Below are 22,066 nucleotides of genomic sequence, written 5' to 3' on the forward strand. Positions count from 1 at the left end.
GTAATTTGTATACTTCGACAACACAAATCATTCAGACTTCCGCATTGCGAAAACTTTTGACTTTTATTACCGGAAAGAAAATAGTAATAATATATATCACTTTCACAACTTTAGTGTAATGTAAACACATAAAATTATTGAAATATTTAACGTGTCATTCTTGGGAAATTAATGTTCCTTAAAATAAGATACAAGGTCATAAAAACATGGAAGTAACGTTAGCTTTAGAGTATTAGAGGATAAACAATATTTTGCACGTGCCCATCTTTTTTTTTTTTTTTTTGTTTTTAACTTAAGTACGATAAAATGTGTTTGTACAACGCACAATGGTTAAAATTTTAATGATTGTTAATCTTAATTTTTTTGATATTAACATTATTTTATCTCCCTGACTGGGGTTTCACCCCGTGACGGGTATTGCTATCAAGTACATTGGTGGTGATTGTTCATGTCTGGTGTTACTGTTGGTCGAGGAACTCTCTGACATTATTATTATTATTATTATTTCTCCCTGATTGAGGGTTCCACCTCGTGACAGACATTGCTACCAAGTACAGTACACAGGATGGTGAATATTCATGTCTGGTGTTACTGTTCATCGAGGAACTCTCTAACTATCCTACAGGTGTTCAGGAGTTCCTTGTAGGTGTTCGCTGGGAGACCTATTGCTGCTAGGCTGTTATGTAGGGTCTTTGGCACGGTGGTTGACACGATGATCGGGATGGTCGTTACTCCTTGCAGATGCCACATCTCTTTGATCTCCTGTCTTAGGTTCGTGCACTTTCTGATTTTCCCCCTTTTCTGCAGGTTGCCAGTGTTGGGTACTGCTATGTCAATCGGATAGGTAGCCTTTTCCTTCTTGTCCACGAGGGTTATGTCCGGTCTGTTGTGTGGGATTGTCCTATCGGTTATTATTACTGGCGCGGTCCTAGTACAGCTTGTGGGTTTGGGTCTCTAGTACTGCCTGGGGTTCGTACTTGTAGTATGGCACACTTTCTTCGATCAACTGGTATTTCCTTGCTATCTTCTGATGTATTATCCTGGCTACCTGTGAACTCTGTTGGAGTGATCACTTTGCATCCGGCGGCGATGTGTTGGATCGTTTCTGAGGCCAGATGGCATCGTCGACATGTGTCACCTGATACTCCAGGCTCCTTGGCGATGCATTTTCTATAGTTTCTGGCCACTCACGCGCTCCAGATGATGGTGGGGGCCCTCCCACTCGACCTCGAAGTCATTAGGATAGGGTTGCTCTATCATCTATCTAAATGAGTCACTAAGACATGCCTGGGATTTGAAACAGATGTCAGAAACAACCTCAAGGCTGAGAAAAACAGGAAGAAATTACAAGGAAATTCATCCCGACCATCAACAAAACCTACCCAAAACCTCCCCCATGGTTCTCACAAGGATTGTATACCAAGTATATCCTCATAGGACATGGTGCGATCAGGGCCAAGTTAGTGTCCTTTGGCCTAGAAGACGACACATGGTGTCCCTGTGGGAAACAGAGACTTGGTGCACCTCATGCACGACTGCCCTCTCTATGATGACTTACATCACGAAGACTACATATCTGCCAAAAAATCAAGAGTACCCTGCAGACGAATATGAGGCATTTTCTCACTTCGCTCAGAAGCTGTTTACGAGGAGAGCACAAATCGCACTAAACTAACATTAAGCCCAACGTTGAATACTCACATCCGAACTATCTATAAAGTTAGACTGGCCACAGGAGTAATGAAGCAGATCTAAACCGACCACTACAACAGGTCACAATAAAAACAATACGGACGGGACTTATCCCACGAATGACATGATAACCGGTCTGATCTCTGCTGAGATCGGAGTGGAACCACCAAACAAATCGCAGCTATGCTGCCAAACGCCTTTTGGCGATCTGAATAGGGTGCCCTAACCCTATTCACTTTCAGCTCCCTTCCCCTTGGCAGGGGGAGGAGACGGTTCCTCTGTTTCCTCCCTTCCCTGCCGTTTTAAAATGTTAAAAATTATTTTAACATTTTATCTAATTAATTTATTATTATTATCTTTTATTTATTTATTTTTTATTATTATTACTTGCACTTATTCCTATCGGTGTTTACAATATTACATTTAGTTTAGTGCGTGTATAGTTGGGCCCGCCTCCTCGTGGCGTGAACGGGTACTGGGAAGCAGCCTTCCTGGTGATCGCTGCTTCCTAGTAGCAAAGCAGCCAGAAACAGCTAAATAACACACACACACACACACACACACACACACACACACACACACACACACACACACACACACACACACACACACACACACACAATGCAATGAAATACACTCATTTCTGGCCATTGTATAGAACCTTGTATATCATCACAGAGAACCATGGTGGAGATAAACTAACGTTTAAGGGCCGCCTTGCGTAAGACACAACACATTCCCTGCTGTCCCCCTTTCTTCGCCTGGTGAGGCATGGGCCTGCCTCACTGACCTACTCGGGTCGCCTTCCCAATCGTCGCCATATTTCTGTCTTTCTCCCCAGTCTTCATTCTCCCCCACTACTCTACCTATATTGATAGTGAATGCCACACACAATGTTAAAAATTTTAAATGTCCAAAAATTAATTTGCATACTTAAGACCATCTTTTGGCTTAACTAGATTCCAGTTTTAACGCCCCCCCCCCCTTTTTTTTTAGGGCCTAGCCACTGAAATCTCAGGAATTAGTTGGCTGGACCTGCCAGAGTGAAATTTTAAACCTACTGGTCATCTGTCTCCACGGGGCTGAATGCGAGCAACGTTGGGCCTCAGCAGGGGTTCAACGACTAAATGGCCAGAGGAACAACGGTACACAACACTACATACATGATCCACACACTTTAAATCTCTGGCCTTCCCAGTGAACTGGTACACCTTCAATGAAAGCAACGCGGAGATGGAGGAAACCCTTACTGCGGTTTGACACTAAATACACTCTACCCTCTATAGTTTCTGGTGTTGATTACCTAGTCTTGGATGGCGAGCATGAATCCTTCAGTCTCGAGGAAGAGCGTCCCGCTTGTGGGCCATAAATTGGAAGCAATTTTATCTTGATGGAGGTCATTGTAGTGTCTGCCTGGAGTGTCTTCTTTGCCCAACTTTCTAACTTCGTTTGTGGCGTTTGGGTGGGAGTGGACTCCTTTTAGGTTGAATGGAGTATGCTGCTTGTCTATTTTCCTTCCTGCTAGAGTGCTGCTGTTTTTTTTTTCTGAAAATAATCTTTCAGGTTAGCTATCGCTGTTTTCTGTTGAATTCTATCAGTCCTCTTCTTCCCTCTTTCCGAGATATTATCAGTCTCCCCAAGGCTGACTTCGTCTGTTGTTGGCAGCTCTTGGTCATCATTGGTCTTGTCTTTCTGATGATATCCTCTAGCTCGAGGTTAGTCCAATCTATGATCCCGAAGTATGTTAGCACTTGAATTATTATTATCTTTCTATACATTAAAATAATTTTCCTCCTAGTGATATTTATTCAGCCAATGGGAAAAGAGAGATGCGGGTTACGTGATAATACGTAACAAATACTAAAATACGTAACAGAAGCTTGTTTTACTGTGGTAAAACAAGCTTCTGTTTAAGCGTGGTCGCGCTCTATGTTTATCTAACTTGACCATGCGATACCATTCTTGATTTCCATATGTAACGTATTTATGTATTCATAGCAGAGGAAGAGACACACAGTGTCGAAAGCTTCTGCAGGTATTATTTTACTTTATCAAAAGAAGCGAGCGCAACCCCCTAGTTATTATTATTATGATTATGTTTTTTTCTTCTTCTTTTGCAGTTAATGAAGTATTGTTTATAGAAATGTAATAATTAAGTTATTTTGCAATTCTGTAGTAAAATAGTTTTCAAAAGAGGTCATATATTACAACTTTTTATTTAAATATTATTATTTTTAAATTTTCAGGCAACGATGCTATCTCGATTCAAAAAATCTACGACTGCCCGGATTATGGAAGCGGCTACGATTGCGTCGGTAACATTTCTTGTGGCCGCCCTGCTCGTTTACTGGTTCTCCTGACAACGGCACGTGTTCGGAATAATAGGGTTCTCACGAGAAGATTAACGTTTGTGTCATTTGTTTGATGTCAGTACAGTATTTTAAAACCGATGTTTAATATTCATGTGTAAATAAAGTGTTTTAATTTATTTCGACTAAACCTGCTAACGAGAGTTGTTTTTTTCTTGCTCGTTTGGTGCTTAGGAATCTGCAGACGATCATTCTTAGGTTTCTGCAGACGATCATTCAGTCTGTTGCATTTAAAGAATTTGTGAATTTCCAAAACGCGAATGGTGACGTCATTAGAATTGTAAATGGCGCTGTGAACACATTAAATTTCGCATAAATATCAAAATAACCACCTATCGTGTTCAAAAATTGATCGTCGATGCCAAAATAAAATGACATTTTAATTATTATTAATGGACAGATAGAGAATTTTGGATTCTACAGTTCATTTTATTTCAAAAGTGTTTTAAGTATACTGCCAACGTGTTTCTGAATCATTAAGACAACTAAATTCTGAATATCATTATTCTTAAGAAAGAAAAAAAGCCAAAAAGAAAATACACGAATGGAACAGTCAGTCATTCGGAATTTCGTAGATAAAGTATGGAGAAGTAAAAATAAGTGGACAGTGACAGCAGATCCTGCGAGGAAGTTTCAAAATTTATTCTAAACAGAAAGTAGAATAACATGAAGGTCTCAAAGAACAAAATATATTATCAGTCTTCATTGGTGTATAGAATATAATGGCTGATTACACAGTCACGTGTTCAAAATGCTTGGGAGTAGTCTCCTCTTGGGATTCATATTGAGTCGTGAAGATTGCTGGGTGGTCAATAACCGAATTATGAACAGGCACGAGGAGGTGGGGTGAATTAGGGTATACAGTACCCGGGTCAGGAATTCTTCAAGGGGGGTCCGGCCGAGATGAGCGATGCAACAAACAATGATATTTTTTTAACAAGGTTATTACACTACTCAACAAAATTAACAGAACAAAATGTTTTTCATGAATATTTTATTGTGAACAGTGTCTTCGGTGACACTGATCACAATAAAATAGGAGTCGCGTTTTAGTCTACTAACAGATTCTAAACGTTATTTCATCTCGAGAGAGCGAGGAATGCGCTAATGAGAAAGGGACACTTACGGTGGAAGCGGTGTTTTCGTCTGTGGCGGAATAATGATCAACAGCCGCACCCTTCTTCATGTTTTAGATAGAGGTACTAAGAACAGATACTGGAACACCTACGTGCAACTTTTTAGGGGTGCGGTTGGCCCAGATTTCCTTTTCATGCACACGACAACGCCACTGCACATAGAGCTCAAGTGGTGGTGGAATATTTTGAAACTGAAGATATCGAACGATTGCCGATCACCAGACTTCAATGCGATGGAACATGTATGGGACTCCCTTGGGCGTCGCATTGCACTCCGACAGCCAACTCCTCGGTCACTTGGAGAGCTTAGGCCTGCGCTGGTGGAAGAACGGTATTTGTTGCCAGAAAATCTTACAGACACCCTTATAGCGAGCATGGTTCACCGCTGTCGGGCCTGTTTAGCCGTTGATGGGGATCATGTGACCATATTTTCGAGCATCTTGTGTAGACCTGAAATGTGATCCTTTTGGTAATTCTTATACATGTAAATGTCCCTTATACCCGTCTGAAGTTTCTCGCTCTCTCCTCATTTGATCGTTGTTCTATGGTAGGTGGTAGATGGCTCTCATCAACCGGTGCAATTCCACCACTTTGCTTATTGGAGTCTTGAAGTGGTGAAACCCATGTTTAGTCACCACAGCAAAGTTTTCGGCATCCGTCCTCCATCTCCTTCAACTCATGCACGGTACTAAGTACTATAGGTTTTTATACCTTTCGTGTTTGGGGTTTTCTTACAAAAAAAAAAAAACAACTGTAACTTAACAGCAAAGACGGATTTCATCTTTTTAGGTGCTTTCGCTAAGTGGTAAACGCCTATTAGCTTCATGTCTGTTCGTCCACATGCAACATTCGACTACCAAGAACGCGATTTTAATGCTATTTTATATTTGGCTCTTTTATTTGTCCAACCATTCCAAATTTTATTAAAATCGGGAAAATAGAACTCGAACATTTTTTAATAAATGTCTTGGGGTTTTGTATTATTATATTTAAAAAGATATAGGATCATATTGAACGATTTTTTTCTTAAATTTCATGTCTAAAATGACACATTAAAATAATAAAATAAAATAATAAACAAGTAACCTTATTTACTTATTATTTTATATTATATAAGATTTGTATAAAAAGTCGGATTTTTATTTCTCCGATTTTAATGAAATTAGGAACAGTTCGATAAATTTTCCTAAAAGACCGAAATGTAAAATTGTTAAAAATTCCGTTCAACTGGAGCCCAATTGTTACATGCAGCCGGACAGACGGATGGACTGAAACTAATAGGCGTTTACACATTTGAGAACTTGTCTAAAAATGATTAATTTAAGAAAAAAATAAAAATTCTAACGTGCCTGAAATGTAATATATAACATAAATTACCTCTTTTATGTTATTAACATCTGCATCTGTGATAAACATTGTAGGATTATTCCTGGAAACTTGAATCTACTATAAGTATTTTCAGTTAATTGGACAACTTTTACTGTCCCCGAAGAAAGCAAATACATTAATCTTTCATCCCACCGAACTCTTAATAATCAGTTAGGCAAAATTGTACGAGTTATAACTCCCTTAAGAATATTTATGACATTGGAAATGATGTTTGTCACTGAGTTTATTTGCGCTCTTCCATCTTGTAATTATAGTTATTAGAAAGATCGATATGGTCACATATCTTTGAATGGAATTGAAATAGTTGGATACCACTGGGTGTGCAGATTAGTATACGATCTTAGATCAGTGGTTTAAAAATGAGCTGACTCGTATATTAATGATTCTTCCATTCTTTATACTCATGAATTTTTATTGGAATGCTTCTTACAAGTAGAAAATGAATGTACAAGGTTGTTTCTTTTTATAATAGTAACATTTTGTAATAAGAGAAGTTGATATTCCTGTATATTTATGTGAACACCTGTGGAGACTAAAGATCCCAGAAGAATTTTGTCCCGAAGTCATTGAGTTCATATACCTTTGAATCTACTGTTGTATGCAACTGGACACAGTACCTATCTAAACATAATATTGGTAACTAGAAAATGTCACTGGTTTAATTGTCCTGTTTGGTTAATTTTGATATGTTTGGTTAATTTTGAAATTGTTTTTTATGTATATTTTATTTGTAATTTATGCATATTTTATTAGTTATCTTCACTCTCTGTCTTCCTCTCTTTAACTTTTTGTTTATATCGCTTTATATATACACTGCCCTACCATTAATATCAGTACACCTGCCTTTAGACAAAAAAAGCTTTTATTGTGTCATTTAATATTTTGTGCTGAACCCTTTTGCTTTTATGACGACCTTCAGTCTTCGCGGATTACTCTCAACCAACTTTTTATAAATGTCAGGTGATATGTTCCTCCCCTCGGTCTTTATCTCAGTCACCAGTTAGGCATTGTTCTTTGGGCGATCTCGACTTGCACGTACCCGACGATCCAATACATTCCAAAATGCTCGATAGAGTTCAGATCAGCTGGGCTGGCCAATCTAACTTTTCCACATCCATGTCCTCAAACCACTCTGTTACGACCCGAGCAGTATGGCATGCCGCGTTGTCTTACTGATACAGGTATGGGCCTTCCCCGAAGTATTGCCATAATGTTGGAAGTGCATAATTGTCCAGGCTGTCCTGGTATTGCACAGCATTGATGGTTTCGGCGATAACGACAATGGGTCCAAGTCAAACCATGAAAGGAGCTCCATACCATGACACTGCCTCCACCAAACTTCATTGTTGGGAGGATACAATCAGGAAGGAACCGTTTCCCTGGCATTCGCCACACCCAGGAACGGCCATCAGACTGGTAAAGTGAGAATCTCGACTCATCTGTCCGTAGGACTGTTTTCCACTGCTCTACAGTCCAGGATTCGCGCTCCTCACATCATGTTAATTGGCGTCTAACATTTGTTACGGTGATCAATTCTGTTAAACTGTTGAGGTAATTCTGTTGAATGTGTCATTTTGCATGCCACTTTTGCGATTGTCTGTTCGAAGCCCAGTGTGCATATTTATAGCAGGTTCTGTAATGTGTTGCATGCACAGGACCTGTTTCCCCATTCATCGAGGAGTGTCCGGATATTAATGGTACGGCAGTATATATACGACGGATTAACTCTAGCCGCACATATGGCCGTCACTGGTCCCAAACAGAAACGTTATACTTCACTAAAGATGGCACGATACCATTCTTGCCCAAGCAGCATTTCTCCACATCATTGCAAACGCAGAAGACGATGAGATGGCGTCAGAGGGCAGACAAAGCAACGGACGGCTAGAATACAGCCCTTGCAGCCGTCTGCTGATCGTGCTTGCCGACACAGACTCAGGTGGAGATGACATTACGACGTTGTAAATCTGGCCCATTTTGACAAATCCGCTTCCTGCAAGTTCTGATATCACCAGAGACCTGGAACGTGTTCGAGTACCTTCCTGTATCCGTTGGTGCCAACAGAGTCCAACCTGTCGGACATCACAACCCACACGAATAGTGATTTGTCGTGTTGACCATCCAGCTTCTTACAGTCGAATGATCCAATCCCTTTCAAAGACCGTCAGCTGTACATATTGTCGTCTCCTGACTGTAAAGGATGTTGCACTGTCTTAGGTCATCGCTCAACGCTGTTTTGTTTGGCTGGTAACATTTACACAAGTTATAACAAATGCAGATCCGTTAAAAATAGACACTGTTAAAAATACATTTTTTTAGGAAAATCCGTCTTCTAAAATGCACATATGGGATCCTGCATATGTGCATTTCAGTGCGAGAATGGACCAGACGAATGAATTAAATAACTTTTAACGTTCCACGAAAACTAATTTCAGGAACATCAGAGTGAATTCAACCTGCTGCTGCTGTTATCTACTCAGTCTTCAGATCTAAATCCAATGGAGCATTGATGGGATGAGGTGGAAAACACGAGCTGTTTGGAGTAAATAGCTGAAATCATCCAACTTGCAACAACTGTCATCATTATCATCAGTAATTTAGTCTTGTGACTGGTCAGTTGGTCTGATGAGCTGTCGCCATCTTTGTCTCTCCTGTTCTGATTTGTTTTAGTTCCTCAAAGTTTTTTAAGTCCTGCTTCATCTAGCAACATTCCGATGAAGGTCTTTTTTAGTCTACCCAAGGAAGTTTTCCCTCCACAGTCTCCTCCATTGCATCCAGAAGCAAAGCACCATGTTGAATCACGTGGCCCACCCATTTTGGTCCAGTTGATTTTATTCTACCTAAAATTTTCCTTCGTTCTTGGACACGTCTTAATACTTCCACATTCGAAACTTTTTCAGTCCATTTAATTTTTTTCATCCTGCGCCAGCACCACATCTCGAAGGCCTCAAGTCTATTTTTGTCTCTCTTTGTTAAAATTCATGTCTCTGCTGCATATACTGTCACCGACAAGATATATGTCTTTATTATCTTCTTTCTAATTTCTTATGACATCTTCTGTGTAATCAAGGACAGTTTATTGAAAGATTATTTTGACATTGCAATTCTGGATTGAATCTCAGTTTGACATGAAATGTCCTGTGCAAATAACTGCCCCAGATACCTAAAGTGCTCTACCTGTTCTATTCTTACTCCATCGATCTCAATTCGGAAGGGAATTAACCTTTTACCAATCATCATTGCCTTAGATTTCATAATGTTTGTCTTCATTCCATACTTCAGAGCTTTCTTATTTAGTCTTTTGATCATTTTTTGCAGCGTAGCAGGGCAACCTGCTAGTGTGGCCTGCTCGTCTGCAAACTTAATAGCCTGTACGTACTTTTTACCTATTTTAATCCCCCACTTCTTATTCCCAAGTAGGAAAATATATTATTATATTAAGGTAACCCATAATTGATTACATACACCCATATATGCATTTATATATGAACTGCGTTTGTTCTCTGGTCGATTTTCCTGTTTTGCTGGACGAAAAACCCTAGTTTCTGGGGGGAACCTAACTATCTACGCCTAAGACCGACTAACTCAGCCACGGAGTGAAAAAGCCCATTAAAGTTCCTTATATCATCGACGGGATCCGAACCTGGGGGTGGTCTGTGACGATACCACTGTTCAACCCGTGCTTTTTTATCACCCTACTTTATTATTTAAATATAGTTTTTGAAAGGCCTCTGTTTAATAAGTTTGTTGATATACGAATGGAAGCAATAAATTTCGCGGACTGGTGCAATAAAAGGAACACAAAGTGAAAGAGCTCAAAAATGGTTTTATTTTTACTTGAAGTAATCACCACCCGATTGAATGCACTTATTACACTGTTCTAAAAGTTTCTCAAAAGAATCAGCGAAGGCGTCCAAAGAGATGATGTCCAGTTCTGCGGTTACGTTTTTCTTTAAGTCCTCAACATCCTAAAATCTCTTTCCTTTGAGAGAAGTTTTCACCTTGGGAAAGAGGAACAAGTCTGCTGGTGCTAGATTTGGTACAATACCATATTTTGTCATGGCATTGTACTGATCAATAATCGATCAACAATTCTCGCTTGTTGTGAAGACAACAAACGCTTGTTGTCTTCACAACAAGCGAGGAATAGACGGAAGCATTGTCGTGCAACAGGAACCAGCTGCCTTTCTCTGGAAATTGCGGTCTCATCAGAGAAATGCACTACAGAGATCTTTCTTTGAAGCTCCTGGTACATAAAACACAGCATTAGCTCTCTTCCCCCTCCTTTAGGTAAAATTTTCTTGTGAAACACTGTCGAAAAACATGATCGACATCATCTTGATCCTGGACTTCTGTAAACGAAACTTTTTTGGTCATGATTTTGAGATCCACTGCGTGCTATGATGCTGGGTCTCAGGATCGTAGTGAAACACCATTTTCACTCATTTCCAGTGGTGACAATAAAGTCAAAGAAATTAGAGTTGTCTTGACAAGCCTGGACGAAGTCTTAACGTGATGACGCTCTTCGTTGCTTATGTTCATCCGTGAGGATGTGCAGCATAATTTTGCACAGATATTCTTTTTTTCTAAATCTTCATGCTAAATTTGACTACTCGTCTCCTTATTCATATTCATATCTTCAACCATTTTTCTGGGGGTTAAACAACGATCTCTTGCTACAATTTCCCGAACTTTTGCAACTCTATCCTCATTCGAGAAGTTGATGACGTCCACTTTTTTTATTATCTCGATCTTCCTCACTTATTTGAACGTATTTGAACCGCTTATACCATTCAAACACACTGGTTTGAAACTTAAAGGCTTAACATCACAAATAGTTTTTAAAATTTCATACGTTTCTGTTGCAGATTTGCCCAGTTTAAAGCTAAATTTGGTATTCGTTCGTTATTCCATTGCAAAATCGTGACAAGGAACGTTAACGCTACTAACAAAACTGATTGTTATTTGAACAATCTATCTACCACTATGTGTTGGTGAAAGATTGGACTACAACATACCACTTTTGTTTATTTTCAAATTCATTGAGTATTATTGCAACAACACTAGTCCGGGAACTTCATTGCCATATTCCTATAGTTTCCGGGAGGTAAAACAATATATTCTTATCAAATTTCCAAAAAATCCACATGGTGTAAGAATAGTCCATACAATTTCTGATATATTCTTTTCTTATTTAATCAAAAAAGTTTTTTCTTCAAATTTGATTTTCAAACTGGAAGCTCAAGGTTATATGAGAACTTTAAAATTTCTAAACAAAATTGCAAATTGTATTTAACGAGAATATTTCTCGAGAATCAGAAAGCTAACAGTGCGAAAAGATCATTCCTGGATGGAGGATCCAAAGCTCGAACGGATCTTTCCACAGCATCCCAAAGATGCTCCACAGGGTTCATGTCCGATGAACGGGGAGGCCATTCCATGGTGGTAAAATCTGCACATGCTCTTCGAACCATGTTCTAGTCACCACGGCTCTGTGGGGAGGCGCATTGTCCTGCTTGGAAGAGTCCATTGCCCTGTGGATGCATGATGATCTGAAAGGATGGACATATAACCTGGACCGTTCAGAGATGTGTCTAGACGTACCAGAGGTCTCAACGTTTGCCAGTTGAATATGCCCCAGACCATTACCGACCGTCCACCTGCCTGAACAGTTCCTTGTTGATACAACGGGTGCATAGTTTCATGCGGTTTCCGCCAGATATGCATCCTCCCGTTCGCTCGAAATAACTGGAAACGGGACTCATCGGACCAGGAGACCAATCATCCAAGGTCCAGTGCCGATGTTCTTTTGCCCAATTGAGTCATAGAGTCCTGGGTAGTGGTGTTATCAATGGGACTCTGGCGGGTCGGCGGCTCCCATGACGTATTGCGGCTAATGCCTGATGATCTTGGTGGAGACGTTTCTGGCACCTCCCTCGTTGAAGTCAGCGGTGATTTGTACCACTGTCGCTCTTCGGTTGTCCGGTTGGCTGAAACAATGTGAGAGACGTCGACGGCCAGTTCATCCACCACTTTTCTCCGCCCACAGCGCTGTCCACGATGAAATAAAATATTCCGGAATAAAATAACAACAACAGCATATTCCCGACACACTCTTGATACTGTCGAACCGGGATAGTGTGCAATTTTTGTACCACCTCCGCGATAGATTGTAATCTCATTTAAAACTCATGTTTTTTTTTTTCTCCAAACATCATGGAATCTAACTAATTTTGTAAACACGTCAATATTATATAAATTTAAATCGTTTTAACTTGGAAAATTATGTTTTCGCAGGAAGAACCTAAGTTCCTCTCCATCTCATTGCCCTGTTCATTTTTAAAGACTGTTAAGGTTAGCCAATATGCGTGTAGTATATATATATATAAAAAAAAAAAAAATATATATATATATATATGTATATCCTGCACAAGGCACAATATGGCCTTAGTAGCCCTTGTGCCATTAAACAACATATCAATCAACCAACCAACCATGTCCTGCACAAGAAAATTCCGTGCCGGATGAAGATAGAGGAAGAAAAAGGGGGTAAAAAGTTTTTCATCCCGCACAGGAGCATTTCATCCTACGCAGGAGAATGACAGGAAAAAAAAAAACTGTTTGTGAGCTTTAGTGTGTATTCTGTGGTGTAGTGTTAGTTATGGCCTTTTGGCTACCTACAAGTAACAATCGCGCTGAAGACCGCTTCCAGGCGCTCTTCCCTAGCCGCAGGAAGGCAATGAGGAAAGAATTGAATTTCAGATAATGAGGAAGAGGGGGGAATGGGGAAAAGAGAAAGGGGGACTTCCCAGCACAGAGAAGTCCCCCTTTCTCTTTTCCCCATTCCCCCTCTTCCTCATTATCTGAAATTCAATTCTTTCCTCAGGGAGGAGGACGAGTTAGTGTAGGGAGGCAAAAATAATAAACAAGAGAGCCCGCAGCCGGGGTTGCCAGCAAAGAGAAAATTTGGAAAAAAAAGTAAGATAAAGAAAGGGGGAAAAAGTTTTCCATCCGGCACGGAACTGAAAGGGAAAGTGTAGCATGAGAGCGCTATTGCTACACCGGCTGCAGGAACAAGTTCCAGAGCCAGTGCAAAACAGGAGAGAGAGAGAGAGAGAAAACTTGTTTTAAACCCGGGGTAGATACGGGTTCGCCCTCTGAATAAGCCTCTTCCTCCAAGCGAAAACTTCTTTTGCAAAGGCCTAGAGTGCTGCAAGATTACTCGGTGTTTGATTTAGTTGTTCCACTGCAGTTGGAGAGAACACTCGGACATTATTCCTGAGTTCGAGTCCCGTTGATGACGTGGGGAATTTTTACGGGTCTTTTCACCACGTGACTGAGTTAGTCTGTCTCAGCCGAGGTTAGCATGGTTTTTTCTCCCGGAAACTTGGGTTTTTCGTTCAGCAAACAGAAAATCGACCACAGAACCAAACCTTTTTTTATCTACAACAACAACAACAGATGCATGGTTGAGCACACAATGCAAAAGTCGGAAAAATGTCTCGAAAAAAATTAAAATTACAGTTAAATGTCAAAAACGAACGAATAATAGTTAAGGAATTAGTACTGCTAACTTCCAAGATACTAGGAGCGCTGCAGTCTATCGACATTTACTAACCTTCTATTTTCCTTTCCATTTTTTCTTACCACCGTGTATACAGAATCATCAGCTTTTATTCTTACTATACAAACCAATCCAGAAAATGTAACATCGACATTTAAAAAATAAATTCAATGTCTTTATTCAAATAGTGAAAAGCATTTGTTGAATGCCACTTTAACGCTTAGCACAGACACAAGAATCTTAAGGCTCGCAAATAAACTAGGAGAAATGGTTAAAGATTCTATCTTAATATTCCGCATTTAAGATAACATTCTTTTCTTTTTTTTAAACCCTGAACTCTTGAAACTAATATGTAGAATATTTATTGCAGCCATCAAGCATTCTGCCAGCTCTCTACTGCCTGTTAGACAAGAATTTTCTTTACATTCCAAGATATCATTTTTTTTGCTAGTACAGTGGTAACAAACGTTCAAAACAGTAATTTAATGTAAAGTCATTACCATGATGTTTCTCTTTTTCTTTTTTTATCTGTAATTCTAAACAAATCCTGAGCGTGAATATAGTTACTAAAAATTTGAATATGGCATACTAACTTGACATTCCTTTTATCGCTTAAACGATGAAATATTTATTTATTTATTCAGTTCGATATTATCGTCTCGCCTCTGCACAGCAAAATGACAGCTTCTGATAGAGAAAAATGTAAAAATATTTAAAATTTCTGTTGGAAACAGAGCAGAGTGACATATTCATATTTTTAAATGTTTATTAATAATTCATCCTCATGAACCGCCATTTATACTAAAAATTAAATGAAGACGTGGTTGTCGTTTGGTCGGATATTAGCGACATCTATTTAGAGAAATAATTGTGCTTGGCAAAAAATAGAAAATAAATAAATGTTATTAGTTGATTGATTTTCAGTTTTCTGGATGAAAAACCCGAGTTTTCGGGAGAAAAACCATACTTCTCTCGACTGAGACCAACTAACTCAATCACGTTGTGAAAAAGGCTCATAAAAATTCTTCCCGTCATCGACCGATCCGAATTCAGGTCTTTCCCACCCGGTGTGGGGAGGCCAGCGATCCTACCAACTGTGCTATCCACGATGGCATAGCAAGTGGCCTCCAGCGACAACTAGACAAAACGCGGTGATCTGATTAAGGTGTATAAGGCCTCGAATGGTTTGAGCAAGCTGTATGCTGATGGGATTTTTCCTCTTACCCAGATTAATCGCCTGGGAGGGGAATAAATTCAAATTGAGGAAAGACAGTTGTAGAATAGATGTGAGGAAGTTTGCCTTTAGTCAGCGGGTGGTTGATTACTGGAACAATCTTCCAGCTGTCGTTGTGGAAGTTGATAGCCTAAATAAATTCAAAGCAGAACTAGACAAACATTTGCAGTGTTTGGATGGGTGAAATGGGAAGGGTTTTCTTTGGCTGATGCTGTATAAGCTTGCTTTCTTGCATCATATGCTTCTACTAATGCTAATGCTAAAAACAGCCGTAAAATTGTTCGAAGTAAGCTGTTACGCGTATTCGTTTTCAAAGTTAAAACATGAGTACAGCTACCTGTTGAAAACAGTACAACACCAGGGCAACTTGGTAAAAAGGCACGTTTGTTCTAGTGTGAGAATTATGACCATTGCATTATCCATGCAGTTCTGATCCTGCTGTCTGCAAAAACAGATGAAAGAACAAGACAGTCATTATATGAATACTTGCAAATTGTTAATGAATTCTATAAATTTCCCTATCTTACACTAAACATGACAATCGAAATTTAGGCTTTGGCAAAAGTTCGAATGTCATGCAAATTGGTAACTCCCAGGATTTACCGGATTTCAGACTTTTATAGTAACAGATCCAAATAAGAAATGTATGCATGTTAAAGTTAAAATCAATTCTTAACAACCGAGTCGGCAGTCCAAAGTAAAACAGAAAATTATTGGAGGTTGAACGGAACCGCATGGCAAAGCATGCTTGGTTAGAGTTATGAAAATTTGGCTTTCCTCCTACGCTTAAACTGGACTGAACTGAGCATATAACTTCCATTTCTGCAGTTAATGGCCCCTTTTAGTATGGTTCTTAAACTATTACAGTATTCCTTACAGAACATTAATCCTGATCTATTCACACATAAAACACCTTCTAATAAGTGCCTTCCCAGGCACTTTTTTTTTGCCACTCATGGATATACTTTTGAAGATTGCCCGTGAAACCATTAGTCGTTTTCAGATCTGATTGAGATGTTTAATGTTTTGAATGGATTGAGCAAGCTAAATGATGATGGCATTTTCCCTCTTGCTCAGACTGCACGTAAGGGGGACGTAAATTCAAATTAAAGAAGGATGGTTGCAGGATAGATGTGAGGAAGTTTGCCTTCAGCCAGCAGATGGTTGATTGTTGGAACAAACTTCCATTTGTTCTTGTAGAAGTGGTAGTTTTAATAAATTCGAGGAAGAACTAGATAGACAGATATGATATGAGAATTGTTTTTATTTTTTGGCTGATGCTTTATAAGTTTGCTTTCTTGCATCATTTTCCACTACTAATACTAAAACGTGTCTTCGTCAGAGATATGCTTGCCACGCAAAAAGGATTTCAGAGATGGGAGTAGGAATAAATCTCTTTCTTTCTCTCTTTCTGTCACTTGCAACTATTTAAAACACATTTCTTGTCGTGTTTGTTTAACTAAGAGTGTTGTTTTATATTTTCCAAAGCTACAGTTTTACTTAAAAGTTTCTTTTAGGAAATAAACAAAAATTCTCGGTAACTCTGGCAGTATACCAGTTGAGATTTTGCGAGCATGATAATGCTTGGCATTCTTATGTGGAAGTTGGGTCTCAGGAGAGAAAGAAAGAAACAGCTAAACAGAGAGAGAGAGAGAGAGAGAGAGAGAGACCCCCGCGTTGACCTGCATTTATCAGATCAATACTACTAAACAAACCCATTTTTACATGCAGTGTGTGGTTCGTCTAAATAGTCCTGCTTGCCTGTACACCAGAAAAACATTAAATCGTATCTTGGAATTCTGAGAATGAAGGTAATTCTTTCTTTCTTTCTTTCCTCTGTTTCAGATAGCACGTGGTTTAATGTGTTTAAATGTATGAGCTAAAACAATGTTAGGAAATTTCGCTAAAATATGCTTCATTTGAGTGCAGTCTCATTTTTGTGAAATTATATATATATTTTTTTTCATTGGAATTTTTATTCCAATGAAAAAAATATAAAAACCTTCCTTCTAATATAGGGTGGTTATAAATAATTTCTCCTTTTTAAGAATTAATAACTCGGGGCTCTTTGCATTTGTAATCAGTCTATGGAGGATTTTTATTTATTTTCTTTTATTTTATTTAAACGATAAAATAGTTTGGAATTTTACCACGATGGCGCGCATAAAGTGATTAATTTAGAAGACTAACACAAAGGTAAAATAGTCACCAATCTTTATGAACGATAAAATTTCCACGTATCCACCATTTTTTTCTAAAAAATAATTAGGAAGGGGCGTTGTGTTCTCCATAGCTGCATTCAAAATTTCCGATGGGATCTTCACCAGTATCCTTCGAATATGAAACAATCGAATCGTTCTTCCGTGAAGGTTTCTTGTAGGAGGTTTGACCATCCTGCATAAAAATTGTGCTTCCACGTAAACAATATTCATTAATCTCTTGAGATAATTTTGGTCTTCAACAGGCTAAGATGTTGCGTGCCTTTAACAGTGCATGTATCAAAGCACCCTCGATTGTTAATGGTTTCAAATATAAAGGGACCAATAGTGACTTAAATGGGTGGAGTGATTTCTCAACCCCCCTGTCACAGATCCATCAAGGTGAAAATACACTTAATTCATCCATAGAATGTTAAATGACTATTCACTCATTCACCAAGCGAAATGAACGCTTTGAGTCTTATGGTTCCAGTTGAAGATTTGTTTGGTTTTATAGAGAAACAAGTGGAGGCTTACTTTTAAGGCATGTGCTCGGCAAATGTACGAGATATATAGAGATAATCTTAATGAATTTGATTGGGTTTGTTGTTTTGTCATTAATTCTTTGAATCACTTCTGGTGATGTCGATGGAGTCTGCGCGCGTAGTGGTATCGTCACCGTCCTCCCAACACTGGGTGGAAAAGGGATGGGTTGGAATTACGTCGATGAAGCGAGGAACTTTAATGGGCTTTTTTCGCTCCGTGGCTGAGTTAGTCGGTCTCAGGCGGATAACAAGGCATTCCCCTCAGAACCTGGGGTTTTTCGTCCAGCAAAACAGGCAAATCGACCAGTGGCACACACGCAATTTACAGTTACAATACACATAGATATATGTAAGAAATTACCGGGTGACCCTAATATAATATAGGTTGGTTGTGATGTTGATGGACGACACAACCACACTTCTAGGCTAAGGAGGTAGATCTCCTTATTCAAAACGCATAAACAATATTTCCTTACTCGTTTCCCTCAAAACAGTCCCCATGAGTTGGTTTGTTGTAGGGTTTCAGGTGCATCAGGAGTTACACCATATTGCACCATAGATATTATCTCTGTGAATTGCGTGTATTTTGTTGTAGATTTGCTGTCTGCTGGAAGAAAAGCCCGAGTTTCCAGAAGAAAAACCATGTTACTCTCGCATGAGACTGACTAACTCAGCCATGTTGTGAAAAAGACCGGTTAAAATTACTCGCGTCATTCACAGAATTCAAACTCATGTCTTTTCCACCTGTTGTTTGCCAGGACGGTGATTATACCGACTGTACTACCCAAAAGGCGACTCCCAAGGGACCTAATATACTTGTTACAGCGTACATACAAGCTTCGGGAACACTTGGAAACTAGTCTGCTGTGATGATAATTAATTCTGCTGTCACATTCTTCTGGATATCATAAATTATGGCCCCTTTGAATCTCAATTTCAACTTGAAAGATTCAAAAAAAGTCTCCTAGAGCCAGGTCAGAAGGGTTAGGAGGGTGATTGAGCACTGCAACCTGCTTGTGCGCTGGAAACCACCCCACATTTATCGCGATGTGAGCAGGCGTACTGTAGTGCAACATTCACCAACCAGACTGTACGAAATCTGGCTGCACGTGCTTGATGCTCGCCATAACAGTCCATATGGAATAAATTCCATATGGATTATCCTTTTTTGTGACAGAAGAATGCAATCAGCATGATTTTGATAGGCGATTTTTGTAAAAAAATTAATTCTGCTGTCACATTCTTCTGGATATCATAAATTATGGCCCCTTTGAATCTCAATTTCAACTTGAAAGATTTAAAAAAAGTCTCCTAGAGCCAGGTCAGAAGGGTTAGGAGGGTGATTGAGCACTGCAACCTGCTTGTGCGCTGGAAACCACCCCACATTTATCGCGATGTGAGCAGGCGTACTGTAGTGCAACATTCACCAACCAGACTGTATGAAATCTGGCTGCACGTGCTTGATGCTCGCCATAACAGTCCTTCCTTCTGGAATAAATTCCATATGGATTATCCTTTTTTGTGACAGAAGAATGCAATCAGCATGATTTTGATAGGCGATTTTTGTAAAAAAAACTTTTTTTGGTCTTGGTTAACTTTGTGATTTCCCTTCTGCACTTTGTATTTTGTTCTTAGAGGATTATACTGGAAGCAACAACTCTCGTTCCCAGTACACTATCAGCTGTTATCAAACAAAATCTTTGCAAGCGTCCAATCGTCTGCGTTTTTCCTCATCACTCAAACAGTTTGTTCCACAGAACGAACCGTGTAATTTTTTATTTTTTCCCAAGTCGGTGGTAATTATGGACCTTATCGATTCTTTTTTCACATTTAACTCACTTGCTAACATTCTCAGTATTAATCAACGGTCACTTGCGCACTTTGTCCACCAATTGGGTCTTGCAGATCAGACATCTGAATCTGTCCGAATTGAGGATCGGCTACTACATTCTCTCTGCCTTCTTTAAAAAGCTGAAAACATCGAAATGTTTGTGCTCGGAACATAACCTCATCTATATCCATAATCTGTTAGTAACATTTCGCGTTTCAGTGGGACTTTTCCCCAGCTTTACACAAAACTTGATGTTGATCAGTTGTTCCATTCTTTGGTTTCTGATGGCAATGTTAGGCACGACACACAAGCCCTCATGGGTAGAACAGTTGGTAGAATCGTCGTCCTCCCCACACCGGGTGGAAATGACCTGATTCGAGTTCCGTCGTTGAAGGGAACCAAAAGTAATTCTCTTCGAGATACTTTTGCGTTTCCTGCTTTTAGTAAACAAAGATAAATCGAGTTATTTTTTATACCTTCATGAAAATTCCATTTTTATTCTCGATTTACGCTTCAACGAAACCCGCTGTGAATTATAATTAATTGCTTGAAGTAGACAAAAAAGTAACACTAATTAACTTGTGTCATTTTAGGATTACAAGCCGACTTTTGCATTGAATTTCTTTCATCCTTTTCTTTTCTTCTTTTTTTTTTTTTTTTTTTTTACTTACTTATGCAACGATATTAATTCTTTCCACAAAGATCTAATTTGGTTAAATAATTTTTTTTCCAATTCGCTATTCATATAGCACTATATTAACACTATATTATTCTGACATTAACAATGCATTATACATCACTTTGATTATCCCTAAATTAAAAGACACTGGATCAGTGTTACTAGGGGCGTTTGAAAAGTTCGTGGCCTGAGTATGAAACCACAACAGCTAGGTGACCACAACAGCTCCCTGAAGAGCTGTTGTGGTCACCAAGAAATTCCTCCAACTGCATCGATCATGTGCTCTACGAGCGGCATCGCAAAGTGTCATGCCCAGATCCCATCCTTCCACCTAGTTGAAGGCTTCTTCTGCACCTTCGTCCCTCGATTTTTCCTTCCATGATATTCTTCAACAGAAAGTTTTCCCTTCTTACTATATGTTCAAAAAAATTGAGTTTTCTTTTGTTGATGCTATGAAGAAGAATTTTGGGCCTGCCAATTTTATTCAATATCCACTCATTTGTTCTTCGATCAAGATAAGAAATACGCAGTATTCTCCCGTAACACCACATTTCAAATGCCTCAACTTTCTTCCTGTCAACTCTTCAGATTCCATTCTTCACATCCAGAAGTGGCAACTGGAAAAATTAACGAATCAATGATTCTCAGTTTCGTCTTTAGGGCAGATCTTAATCTCTCCATAATTTTTTAAGATCAGTGACCAATTTTAGCAATTGCCTGTCGTCTCTTTACATCGTTTGAGAAGTCACTATTTTTATTTATTTTTGATCCTAAGAATCAAATTCATCAACTTCTTCGATGTCTTGCCCATTAACCATCACTTTACTGGAACCGAGATTATCACCAATCACCATAGTTTTAGTGTTATCTTCGGCATAAAGATTAAAAATGTGAGGTGACAAAATACAGCCTTGCCTGACACTGCTACCTATTTTGAAAAAGTCTGTGTTTCTTATGTTGGTTCTCACAGTTCCTTCCTGTTCCTGGTAGAGCAGCTTAATCAGCTGAATTACGTGGATTCGGAATCCATATTAGTAATCGTTTCCCATAGTTTCTCATGTTGAACACAATCAAATGCTTTTGAATAATCTATAAAACACAAAACGACTGGAACATTGAATTCTTTACATTTTACAATAACCAGTCGTAGACTTAAGATCTGATCTCTGATTCCTCTGCCCTTTCTGTACTTAACATATAAAAATTCAGATAGTAAACCACCACGTTTCATGCAGTTTCAATAATTATATTTTTAAATACAGGTCCTGAAGTCAAATTGTGTGAATGAGGAAAGATAGGCAACATCAGTCACCTTGCAGTCATCAAATTTTTGAGAAAAAAAGAGAGCAAAGCCAAAGGCAATTTAGGAAGATATGGTTACAACACTGGGGAAGGATACCCCTTCTTATTTCATGGTTAAAAAGTGATC

General features: G+C 39.0%; 1 protein-coding gene across 1 annotated transcript in view; it reads left to right on the forward strand.

The window, feature by feature from the left end:
* Window positions 1–4,117, forward strand: part of LOC150091837 (bcl-2-related ovarian killer protein homolog B-like) — a 55,250-nt gene extending 51,133 nt beyond the window's left edge. The window contains exon 2 of the mRNA XM_090385895.1: window positions 3,939–4,117. Within this exon, the coding sequence (XP_090242021.1) occupies window positions 3,939–4,052 (114 nt within the window). The 3' untranslated portion in view covers window positions 4,053–4,117. The remainder of the gene's footprint in view (window positions 1–3,938) is intronic.
* The last annotated feature ends 17,949 nt before the right edge of the window (window positions 4,118–22,066 follow it).

The sequence above is a fragment of the Mastigoproctus giganteus genome, chromosome 1 (assembly GCF_048544385.1).
Source record: "Mastigoproctus giganteus isolate SK-2022 chromosome 1, ASM4854438v1, whole genome shotgun sequence".
In the NCBI taxonomy this organism is placed as follows: Eukaryota; Metazoa; Arthropoda; class Arachnida; order Uropygi; family Thelyphonidae; genus Mastigoproctus; species Mastigoproctus giganteus.